The sequence below is a fragment of the Somniosus microcephalus genome, chromosome 5 (assembly GCF_052327205.1).
Source record: "Somniosus microcephalus isolate GS21.2 chromosome 5, FLI_Smic_1.0, whole genome shotgun sequence".
NCBI classification, from domain to species: Eukaryota; Metazoa; Chordata; class Chondrichthyes; order Squaliformes; family Somniosidae; genus Somniosus; species Somniosus microcephalus.
In genome coordinates this window covers 93,716,635-93,728,948 of record NC_140991.1, presented here as the reverse complement: position 1 = coordinate 93,728,948, position 12,314 = coordinate 93,716,635, and the positions used below count along the sequence as shown (strand labels likewise).

Here is a 12,314-nt window from a genome sequence, read left to right as displayed (position 1 = left end):
GTAGGCCAGATCATCAACAACGATGAGTCAGCCTACAGGGAGGAGGTCCAGCATCTCGTGAAGTGGTGCGCTGATCACAACCTGGCCCTTAACATCAAGAAAACCAAAGAAATCATTGTGGACTTCAGGAAGTCTAAAGGCGGAAGTCACACCCCCATCCACATCAATGGGGCTGTGGTGGAAAGGGTGGACAGCTTTAAGTTCCTCGGAGTCCACATCACGGAAGACCTCTCCTGGTCCCTCAATAACTCCTCTCTGGTGAAGAAGGCCCAGCAGTGCCTATATTTCCTAAGGAGGCTGAAGGGATGTAACCTGTCACCCCTGATCCTCTCTAACTTTTACCGCTGCACAATAGAGAGCATCCTGACAAACTGTATCACAGTATGGTATGGCAGCTGTAGCTACTATGACCGGAAAGCCCTGCAGCAGGTAGTCAAAACTGCCCAACGCATTACCGGCACCCGGCTACCGACCATAGAGCACATATACCAGAAACGCTGGTTACGGAGGTCACGGACCATCATCAAAGACCCTACCCACCCCAGCCTCAGTCTGTTCACCCTCCTGCCATCTGGGAGACGCTACAGATGCATTCGCACCCGTATGACCAGATTTAGGAACAGCTTCTTTCCCAGGGCTGTCATCCTACTGAACTCCACAAATAAACTCTAAAGCCTGCACATCTGCCAATGCACTTTATTATGGTTATGTTTATGTTAATGTATTACAAGCCAAATGCATGTTGAATGTTTAAATGTCTTAATCTAAATGTACACTCTCGGGAGCCGCAAGCCTACATTTCGTTGTACTGCACTTGTGCACTAACAATGACAATAAAGTTGATTATTATTATTATTATTATCTGCAAATTTTGAAATTGTGCCCTGTACATCCACGTCCAAGTCATTAATATATATCAAGAAAAACAGTGGTCCTAGAACTGACCCCTGGGGAACACCACTGTATACCTGCCTCCAGTCCGAAAAATAACTGTTCACCACTACTCTCTGTTTCCTGTCACTTAGCCAATTTCATATCCATGCTGCCACTGTCCCTTTTATTCCATGGGCTTCAACTTTGCTGGCAAGCTTATTATGTTCTTCTCTTCTTAGGCAGTCCCTCGGAACCGAGGATGACTTGCTTCCACATTAAAAATGAATTCGCAGGTGACTGATGAGTCCAATACGGGACCTACAGTCTCTGTCACAGGTGGGTCAGATGGTGGTTGAAGGGGCGGGTGGGTGGGGTGCTTGGGTTGACGTGCGCTCCATGCGCTGCCTGCACTTGGCTACCGCTTGCTCCCGGCGAAGAGACTCGAGGTGTTCGGTGCCTTCCCTGATGCTTCTTCTCCACTTTGTGCGGTCTTGGGCCAGGGATTCCCAGGTGTCGATGGGGATGTTACACTTTTTCAAGGAGGCTTTGAGGGTGTCCTTGAAGCATTTCCTCTGCCCGCCTGGGGCTCTCTTGCCGTGCCAGAGCTCCAAGTAGAGCGCTTGTTTTGGGAGTCTCGTATCAGGCATGCAGACAATGTGACCCATCCATCGGAGCTGACTGAGCGTGGTCAAAGCTTCGGTGCTGGGGATGTTGGCCTGAGCAAGAACACTGACGTTGGTGCGCCTATCCTGCCAATGGATTTGCAGGATCTTGCGGAGGCAGCGTTGGTGGTACCTCTCCGTTGCTTTGAGGTGCCTGCTGTACATGGTCCATGTCTCTGAGGCATACAGCAGGGCGGGTATCACTGCTGCTCTGTAGACCATGAGCTTAGCGCTGGGTTTGAGGTCCTGGTCTTCAAACACTCTCTTCCTCAGGTGACCGAAGGCTGCACTGGCTCACTGAAGGTGGTGTTGGACTTTGTCGTTGACGTCTGCCCTTGTTGACAGTAGGCTCCCGAGGTATGGAAAGTGGTCCATGTTGTCCAAGGCCTTGTCGTGGATTTTGATAATCGGGGGGCAAGTTGGTATCGGACCTTTGTCTTACGGATGTTTAGTGTAAGGGCCATGCTCTCGTACGCTTCGGGTGAAGGTGTTGACGATGGTTTGGAGTTCGATCTCCGAGTGAGCGCAGACGCAAGCATCGTCTGCATACTGTAATTCGACGATAGAGGATGGGACGACCTTGGATCTGGACTGGAGGTGACGGAGGTTGAACAGTTTCCCGTTTGTTCTGTAAATTAGCTCCACTCCAGTGGGGAGCTTACTGAGGGTGAGATGGAGCATTGCAGCAAGGAAGACCGAGAAGCGCGTTGGTGCGATGACACAGCCTTGTTTGACCCCGGTTCGTACGTCAATTGGGTCTATGATGGAACCGTTGGTCAGGATCACGGCTTGCATGTCGTCGTGAAGCAGGCGGAGGATGGTGACAAACTTTTGAGGGCAGCCGAATTTGAGGAGGACACTCCATAATCCCTCATGGTTGACAGTGTCGAAGGCCTTTGTGAGATCAAAGAAGGCCATGTACAGCAGTTGGTGCTGTTCCCTGCATTTCTCTTGTAATTGACGTGCGGTGAAGATCATGTCCACTGTGCCCCTTAGTGGGCAGAATCTGCATTGCGACTCTGGAAGGAGCTCTTCAGCCACTGGGAGAAGGCGATTGAGGAGGATTCTTGCGATGACTTTCCCTGTGGCAGACAGCAGGGAAACTCCTCTGTGATTACCGCAATCAGACTTGTCACCTTTCTTGAAGATGGTCACAATTACGGCATCTCTGAGATCCCCTGGTATGCTCTCCTCCTTTCAGATAAGAGAAATTAGTTCATGAATTCGCGCCAGCAGTGCTTCTCCGCCATGCTTTAGCGCCTTGGCAGGGATTCCATCTGCTCCTGAGGACTTGTTGTTCTTCAGTTGTCAGATGGCCTTTTCAGCCTCATGCCGGGCTGGGGTTGTGCTGAGATGATGGTGGGTAGCATGCTGTGGGATGGAGTTGAGGACACTCACGTCAAAGACAGAGTCGCGGTTAAGGAGATCTTCGAAGTGCTCCTTCCAGCGGGCACTGACTGCCTCTCTGTCCTTGATGAGTACCTCTCCGTTCTTGGCCCACAGTGGGGTATTATGTGGCGCTTTGTCAAACGCCTTTTGGAAATCCATGCACATCATATCAACCACATTGCCCTCATCAACCCTTTCTGTTACCTGATCAAAAAACTCGATCAAGTTGGTTAAACACAATTTGCCTTTAACAAATCCGTGTTGATATTCCTTAATTAATCCACACTTGTTCAAGTGACTGTTAATTTTGTCCCTGATTATTGCTTCTAAAAGCTTCCCCACTACCGAGGTTAAACTAACTGGCCTATAGTTGCTGGGTTTATCTTTACACCATTTTTTGAACAAGGGTGTAACATTTGCAATTCTCCAGTCCTCTGGCACCACCCCCGTTTCTAAGGAGGATTGGAAGATTATGGCCAGTACCTCTGCAATCCCATCTGGTCCTGGTGACTTATCTGCTTTAATACAGCCAGCCTTTCTAGTAGCTCCTCTTTATCAATTTTTATTCCATCCAGTATCTCCTCTACCTCCTCCTTCACTATGTCTATGACGGCATCTTCTTCCTTGGTGAAGACAGATGCAAAGTACTCATTTAGCACCTCAGCCATACCCTCTGCCTCCATGCGTAGGTCTCCTTTTTGGTCCCTAATCGGCCCCACCCCTCCTCTTGTGACCCATTTACTATTTATATGTTTATAGAAGACTTTTGGATTACCTTTTATGTTAGCTGCCAGTCTATTCTCACACCCTCTCTTTGCCCCTCTTATTTTCTTTTTCACTTCTCCTCTGAACTTTCTATATCTAGTCTGATTCTCACTTGTATTCTCGACTTGACATCTGCCATACGTGCTCTTTTTCTGCTTCATCTTACTCTCTATCTCTTTCGTCATCCAGAGAGCTCTGACTTTAGTTGCCCTACCTTTCCCCCTCGTGGGAATGTACCTCGACTGTACCCAAACTATTTCCTCTTTAAAGGCAGCCCATTGTTCCCTTACAGTTTTGCCTGCCAATCTTTGATTCCAATTTACCCGGGCTAGATTCGTTCTCATCCCACTGAAATTGGCCTTCCTCCAATTAAGTATTTTTACTCTAGATTGCTCCTGTCCTTTTCCATAGCTAGTCCAAACCTTACAATACTATGATCACTGTTCCCTAAATGTTCACCTACTGACACTTGTTTCACTTGACCTACCTCATTCCCCAGATAGTATCCCTTTCTGTTCATTTTGGGCACTCCTCTCCAGAGGAGCACACAGCCCCATGTAGGTCACATCTATGACTCCCTAAACCTGGGGGAAGTATACAAGTCTGTAAAGGTAAGCGTACAGGCTTGCTGCTCCTGGTATCCAGAGAGAAATTAAATGGGGGTGGGAGGGAAGAGTACCAGTTTCAATGGGGGAAGAGTGGAAGAAGAGCACCAACTGAACTAAGCTGCAGGGGATGAAAAGTGCCAACTTCAATTGGCAAGTGAGATGGAGAAGAGTGCCAGTATGAACTGGGAAGGTTGGAGAAAAGTGTCTACAAACTTGGTCTGGAGGAGGTAGAGTGCTTTGTGAACTGGGGTTGGGTGTGGGAGAATGACTGTTGAGGTAACTTTTGGGTAAGTAATGGTCTAGTTGGTTTGTTGAAAATTTAAATGTTACTTTGTTTTTCCTTAAAAAAAACTGTTGATTGTGAAGTATAAAGCGCTTAAAGCATAATACATAATTTTTAATGTAAAAAAAATCCATGTTTTTTTCCAGGGGAGTATGCACCATCCATTTTCTACTTTCAACATACGTTTGTTTTTGCCTTTCAGTCTTTATTTTTTTTCTTATTCCTCAAATATTAATGAACTGTTGTGTATACCTCCCACTTAAGGTCCAAAGCGTATGTAACTACTTGTTTTCTCATGTCTGGTAACTTCTTGAGTTGCCAGTTTTTGGGGCTATTGCCGTTTTTTCAAGCTTTTGATCAAACTAGCTTTCGCTCATTTGGCATGCGTGTGTGTACTCCAAAAATATTTTCCTACACTTAATGGCGTCAGATAAATACGTTTCTATTGCGCAAAAACTAAACGTCAGTATTATTTATTTTTCTAAAGTTGTACAATTGCAGCGTGTTTACATACCCTGGGCTGAATTTCTGTCAGACATTCCAAAGCGCTTCCAGTAATCGGCACTAATCTCCCAGCCTGCAAAGGAAACATTCATTACTACCACAAAAAGAAAATACTGCAGATGCTGGAAATCTGAATTAAAAACAGAAAATGCTGGAGACAAGCAGCAGGTCAGGCAGCATCTGTAGAGAGAGAAACAGAGTTAACCAGTAATTCCGGTCCCAACGCGTGAGTACGGACGGGGTACTCACGCGTGGGCCCGTTGGAAGTGCCGGATTTCAGCATGCATAGCGCATGCGCGGAAAACCGGCATTTCCTTTCCTCTGAACCAAGGGGTTAAGAGGCGGTTCCCGTGCGACGTTTCAGGCAGCGCGTACGCGTTGAACTTCGGGTTTTTGACAGGTTTGTCCGTGCGTGAAGGCCTCCACTTTTTACGAATGTAAAAAGCAGACGTAAGGACTTAGTTTTATAAGGTAAGTGGTCTAATAATTAAAGTTAGAACATTTTTTCCACAGGTTTATTATTTTTAAAGAATTTACAGTAAGGTAAGTGTATTTTTGGACCCGATTTCTTGAAAAAAAAATTTTGGCAGAAATTTGAATAATTGTTTAAAATAGTTTTTTTAAGTTATTAATAGTTCATTTAATTATTGGAATGTTTTTTTAACTTTTATTTAAAGTTTAAGTAGTGTTTTGGGCGCCCGGACTTTTCATGAGTTTGACAGGTCTTATGTCTAACTCATGAATGGACTTTTGTAAACTCCCATTGGTTGCCCAGTGCTCACGTGATCCCAGCCGGCTCATCGCCGCTGGATCACGCACGCACAGCGAGCCGGGAGCCGAACCGGGCCAGTCTTCAAATGTCAGCGCGATATGTAAGTGTAGGTCAGGGACTTGCACCCGCGGGAAGCCCCCGACCCGAATTTCTGGGCCAACGTTTCAGGTCTGTTTCTCTCTTCACAGATGCTGCCTGACCTGCTGCGTGTCTCCAGCATTTTCTGTTTTTAATTCATTACCACCAGACTGGCCACTTTTTAGCTCATAGGTTTCCCTGTTAATGCATATAAATAACAGAAAGATATTATATATTAAGTAATATATGTCAGTGAATAGTTTCAGAAATAATGTAAAAGTTATATTTATAATAATTGACGTTGAGAAGACATTGAGCATAAAGCATAAATAAAAAATAAAAACAATACATACTGTGCGCAACACGGGATCCTTATCGGCGAATCTCCCCTTATATACGGGTCTTAAAGGTTGGAGGACACCCGGCATAACTTATGGCAACAGCTAACACTTTGGAAAATGTTTTAATTCAGATTTCAGGCGTCGCGCCCACAACTCGCCCCGGGATCTGGCTCTCCTCCTCTGGAATGTTGATTTTTACTGTCACCAGGCAACCAGCTGCACGTGCGCACTGGGCGCCTGGCCAGAGACACCAGTGCACCCGGCGACAGCAGAGACAAGTGGCTGGGCAGCAGTTAGCACCTCCTTCACCTCAAATAGTCGCAGCTCCAGAATGTCTCAATCGGTTCTGACAGATATTAGCATTTTTACACTTGCAATTGACTTTCCGTCTTCTGGTTACTTTATACATATTCTAGGACTGGGAAATGTCATAAATTGCGCCTAGTATGTTTCTTTTTTTTTTAATTGGCCTCAACATGTCGAGCTAGGCCACATTTATTGCTCATCCTTAGTTGACCTGAGAAGATGGTCGTGGGCTCTTTGTTGAACTATGAATTGAATTGTTTTAGAACACGTCTGTATTATCAGTAGCAACAATTCTGAATCTCAGACAGACAAATAAATGATTTTTTTTTGCTGCTTCGCACCAACAGATCAGCAAAACGGATTTCCACGCCCATATTGTGCAGCCCCGCTCTCAGCTGTGAAGTCAGTGCTCAGCAGTCTCGCGAAAAGTCGGGAGAGTTAGTGTACAGATGGACGGGAGAGTTAATGTACAGAGGGACATCAGAGTTAGGGCAATCCACCTCTACCTCTCCTCCTTTAAGATCCCCCTTAAAAACTAAGCTTTTGGTCACTTGTCCTAATGCCACCTTTGGCTCTGTGTCAATTTTTGTCTGATTAAGCTCCTGTGAAGTGCCTTGAGGCATTTTACTATGTTAAAGGTGCTATATAAACACATTGTTGTTTTGTGTACAGAGCAGCAGCAGAATTAAAGTACAGATGGATGGGAGCATTAGTGTACAGAGAAATGGGAGAATTAAGGTACAGAGGGAAAGTGAGAGTGTACAGAGGGATGGGAGAGTTAGTGCACAGAGAGACGGGAGCGTTAGTGTACAGAGGGATGGGAGAATTGAGGTACAAAGGGAAAGTGAGAGTTAGTGTACAGAGGGATAGGAGAATTAGGATACAAGGGATGGGCGAGTTACTGTACATAACATAAGAACATAAGAAGTAGGAGCAGGAGTAGGTCATACGGCCCCTCGGGCCTGCTCCGCCATTCAATAAGATCATGGCTGATCCGAATCTAGACTCACGTCCACTTTCCTGCCCTCGCCCCGTAACCCCTAATTCCCTTGTCTGCTAGGAAACTGTCTATCTCTGTTTTAAATGTATTTAATGTTGCAGCTTCCACAGCTCTCTGGGGTAGCAAATTCCATAGATTTACTACCCTCTGAGTGAAGAAGTTTCTCCTCATCTCAGTTTTGAAAGGGCAGCCCCTTATTCTAAGATTATGCCCCCTACTTCTAGTCTCACCCATCAGTGGAAACATCCTCACCGCATCCACCCGATCAAGACCCCTCACAATCTTATATGTTTCGATAAGATCGCCTCTCATTCTTCTGAACTCCAATGAGTAGAGGCCCAACCTACTCAACCTTTCCTCATACGTCAACCCCCTCATCTCTGGAATCAACCGAGTGAACCTTCTCTGAACTGCCTCGAGAGCAAGTATATCTTTTCTTAAATATGGAAACCAAAACTGCATGCAGTATTCCAGGTGTGGCCTCACCAATACCCTGTATAACTACAGCAAGACCTCCCTGTTTTTATACTCCATCCCCCTTGCAATAAAAGCCAAGATTCCATTGGCCTTCCTGATCACCTGCTGCACCTGCATACTAACTTTTTGTGTTTCATGCACCAGGACCCCCAGATCCCTTTGTAATGTAGCACTTTGCAGTTTCTCTCCATTTAGATAATAACTTGCTCTTTGATTTTTTTCTGCCAAAGTGCATAACCTCACACTTTCCAATATTATATTCCATCTGCCAAATCTCTGCCCACTCACTTAGCCTGTCTATGTCCTTTTGCAGGTTTTTTATGTCCTCCTCACTCACTGCTTTCCCTCCCATCTTTGTATCGTCGGCAAACTTGGATACGTTGCACTTGGTCCCTTCCTCCAAATCGTTAATATAGATTGTAAAAACTTGGGGTGCCAGCACTGACCCCTGTGGAACACCACTAGTTACTGATTGCCATCCTGAGAATGAACCATTTATCCCAACTCTCTGTTTTCTGTTAGATAGCCAATCTTCCACCCATGCCAGTATATGACCCCCAATCCCGTGATTTTTTATCTTGATCAGTAATCTTTTGTGTGGAACCTTGTCAAATGCCTTTTGGAAGTCCAGATACACTACATCCACTGGTTCCCCTTTATCCACCCTGTATGTTACGTCCTCAAAGAATTCGAGCAAATTTGTCAAACATGACTTCCCCTTCATAAAACCATGCTGACTCTGTCCTATTAAATTATGTTTATCCAAATGCTCTGTTACTGTTTCCTTAATAATGGACTCCAACATTTTGCCAACCACAGATGTTAGGCTAACTGGTCTATAGTTTCCAGCTTTTTGTCTACTTCCCTTCTTAAATAAGGGTGTTACATTAGCAGTTTTCCAATCTGCCGGACCTTTCCTGAGTCCAGGGAGTTTTGGAAAATAATCACCAATGCATCCACAATCCCTACCGCCACTTCTCTCAAGACCCTAGGATGTAGGCCATCAGGTCTGGGGGATTTATCCGCCTTAAGTCCCATTATTTTACCGAGTACCATCTCCTTAGTGATTTTAATCGTGTTTAGCTCCTCCCCCCCCCCCCCCCCCCATTGCAACCTGTTTGTCCAGTGTTGGGATATTTTTAGTGTCCTCTACTGTAAAGACTGATACAAAATATTTGTTCAGCGTCTTTGCCATCTCCATGTTCCCCACCACTAGTTTCTCGGTCTCGTCCTCTAAGGGACCAACATTCACTTTAGCCACCCTTTTTCTTTTGATATAACTGTAGAAACTCTTGCTATCTGTTTTTATATTTTTTGCTAGTTTACTTTCATAATCTATCTTCCCTTTCTTAATTAATCTTTTAGTTATTGTTTGCTGGCTTTTAAATGCTTCCCAATCTTCTATCCTCCCACTAGATTTGGCTACTTTATATGCCCTTGTTTTCAGTCGGATACTATCCTTTATTACTTTACTAAGCCACGGATGGCTGTCTTTTCTTTTACTTCCCTTTTTCCTCAGTGGAATATATTTATCTTGAAAGATGTGAAATATCTCCTTGAATGTAGACCACTGCTCTTGTACCGTCTTACACTTTAATCTGTTTTCCCAGTCCACTTTAGTCAATTCTACTCTCATACCTTCATAGTCTCCTTTTATTTAAGCTCAGTACTCTGGTTTGAGATCCAACTCTCTCACCCTCAAACTGAATTTGGAATTCAACCATATTATGGTCACTCATTCCAAGGGGATCCTTTACTAGGACATTTTTTATTAATCCTGTCTCATTACACAGGACCAGATCTAAGATTGCCTGCCCCCTGGTTGGTTCAGTTACATACTGCTCAAGCAACCCGTCCCTAATACACTCTATGAACTCTTCCTCAAGGTTGCCATGCCCAATTTGATTAGTCCAGTCAATATGAAAGTTAAAATCCCCCATGATTATAGCTGTTCCCTTACAGAGAGACACAAGTATTAATGTAGAGCGGGACGGGAGAATTAGAAACAAAGCTGCAGTGAAAAGGAGCCTGGGTTGAAAATGAATCACTACGGTGTTGTAGGCCTATCTCTGATCCACACACCCTTTGCTAGTGACCAGGGGTGTGGGGTTAATGAATTTACCCCATGAGTACATGTACATTAGAACTGATTCACTGTTATATGATCCTGTAAATATAAACCACTAACACCTACTAGATTACTGTGTGACTGTATAATTCAGGGAATGAAGCACATCATTGAAAGTGCAAAGAGGCAGCAAGCTTTGAATCGCATGAATGCCACCTTTAGTTAAATGATTGTAAGATGATCCCTCACAGCTCGTGTGCATTTTGGGCTAAATTCAATAAAAATATATAGTAAGAGCAGAAGCATGGAGTTAGAACAACAATATAAGAGAAGCTTGTCATCTGATAGCTCATCACTCTCTTGCCCAGACGGCAACCTCATTCTCTTTGCAACCTTCCTTGTCTCTCTTTATTTCATCAATGCTACTATGGTCATTGCTCCTCTGAACTTTCCATTCTTGTTCCACCTCTGCTCCTAATATTGTGTCCTGCACACTCTTTCTCCATCCTGCATCCTCTCTGTGTTGAAATCAAGACTTATTGCTCTTTTTCCTACCCTAACGTATTCTTTCCCAAGACCTCAAATCTGTGGTGCTCCCCACCCCACTTAGTCTTCCTGCCCCTGACAATCTACAGTTTTTAAAAACTAAAGCTTGGCATCACCTGAGTCTACCAACTTTCCTGCCCCATGATTGCAGTCTCTTTGCAGCATGGACCAGGCTGGAAATTGTCCACATTCCCATCCAAGTACAGTGAAAGACTATGTGAAGACAGATTGGTGAAATGGGCAGGCATATGGCAGATGAAATTTAATGCAGAGAAGTGTGAAGTGATGCATTTTGGAAGGAAAATGTGGCAACATAAACTAAATGGTACAATTTTTAAGGGGGTGCAGGAACCTGGATGTTCACATACACAAATCATTGAAGGTGGCAGGACAAGTTGATAAAGCTGTTAAAAAACATACAGGATCTTTGGCTTTATAAATAGGCATAGAGTACAAAAGCAAGGAAGTGATTGTATATCTTTATAAATCACTGGTTAGACCTCAGCTATGATATTGTCTCCAATTTGGGGCACCACACTTTAGAAAGGATGTCAAGGCCTTAGAAAGGATGCAGAGGAGATTTACCAGAATGTTGCCAGGGATGACGGAATTCAGTTAAGTGGAGAGACTAGAGAAGGTGAGATTGTTCTCCTTAGAACAGAGAAGGTTAAGGGGAGGTTTAATTGAGGTATTCAAAATTATGAGGGATTTTGATAGAGTAGATAGGGAGAAACTGTTTCCACTGGCAGGAGGAGCCTGTGAAGTGCCTTGGGATGTTTTAAAGGCACTATATAAATATAAGGTTTTGTTGATGAACCTTCACCTAACACAATACCAAGAATACTCTCTGGACACATAATTGCTTAAGTGTTGCCAAATATTTAATCTCTACATAAGTGCTTTGTGTGTGCAGCCCTGCTGCTGTGCATCATTCTGCCTCCCTTTTCTAAAACTATGTGATTTTTGTGCTCTTGAACCTAATCTACTACTACAGAAAGACTTGCATTTGCATTGCACGTTTCACGTCCTCAGGATTTCCTAAAGTACTTCGTAACAAATTAATTCCTTTTGCAGTGTAATCACAGCTATTTTGTAGGAAAACACAGTGGCCAATTTGTGCCCAGCAGGTCTCACACAGAGCAGTGAAACTAATGACCAGCTAATCTATTTTGAGGGATGAATGTTGGTCAGAACATCAGGAGAACGCCCTGCTCTTTTTCACAAAAGTGCCATGGGATCTTTTACACCCAGCTGAACAGGCAGAAAGGGCCTTTGTTTAATGTCTTATCCAAAAGACGGCAGCTCCAACAATGCAGCACACCCTCTACTGCACTGAAGTATCAGCCTAGGTTATGCACGCAATTCTTGTAGTAAGCTTGAACCATCTGACACATGGTCAAGAGTACTACCACTGAGCCAAGCTGACCCTACTTCTATGTGTATGCCTGTGGCTGAAATCAATAAGGTGGCTGCATGTTAAGTGTCAGTTGAAGCCCCTGTGGAAGTTCCTTCTACAGGGAAGAAGGGAGATTAAAAACCAAGGGCTAGATTTTCAGTATAGACAGTTTTGGGGCGCTAACCTTAGCGCCCGCCCGAAGTTAGCGCCCGCCCCAAAGTAGCGCCCCGTTGCCAAAAATTCAGT

The 12,314-nt window shown here is 44.5% G+C and overlaps 1 protein-coding gene across 2 annotated transcripts in view; it reads right to left on the bottom strand.

Annotated features, from left to right (window-relative positions):
• The window catches only part of efhb (EF-hand domain family, member B), a 114,153-nt gene extending 107,693 nt beyond the window's left edge, over positions 1–6,460 (bottom strand). For both annotated transcript variants that reach the window (XM_085988010.1, XM_085988011.1), the window contains exons 1-2: positions 6,288–6,460; positions 5,095–5,157 (exon numbers count right to left, since the gene is read on the bottom strand). In XM_085988010.1, the coding sequence (XP_085844136.1) occupies positions 5,095–5,157; positions 6,288–6,362 (138 nt within the window). In that variant the 5' untranslated portion in view covers positions 6,363–6,460. The remainder of the gene's footprint in view (positions 1–5,094; positions 5,158–6,287) is intronic.
• Positions 6,461–12,314: the final 5,854 nt, after the last annotated feature.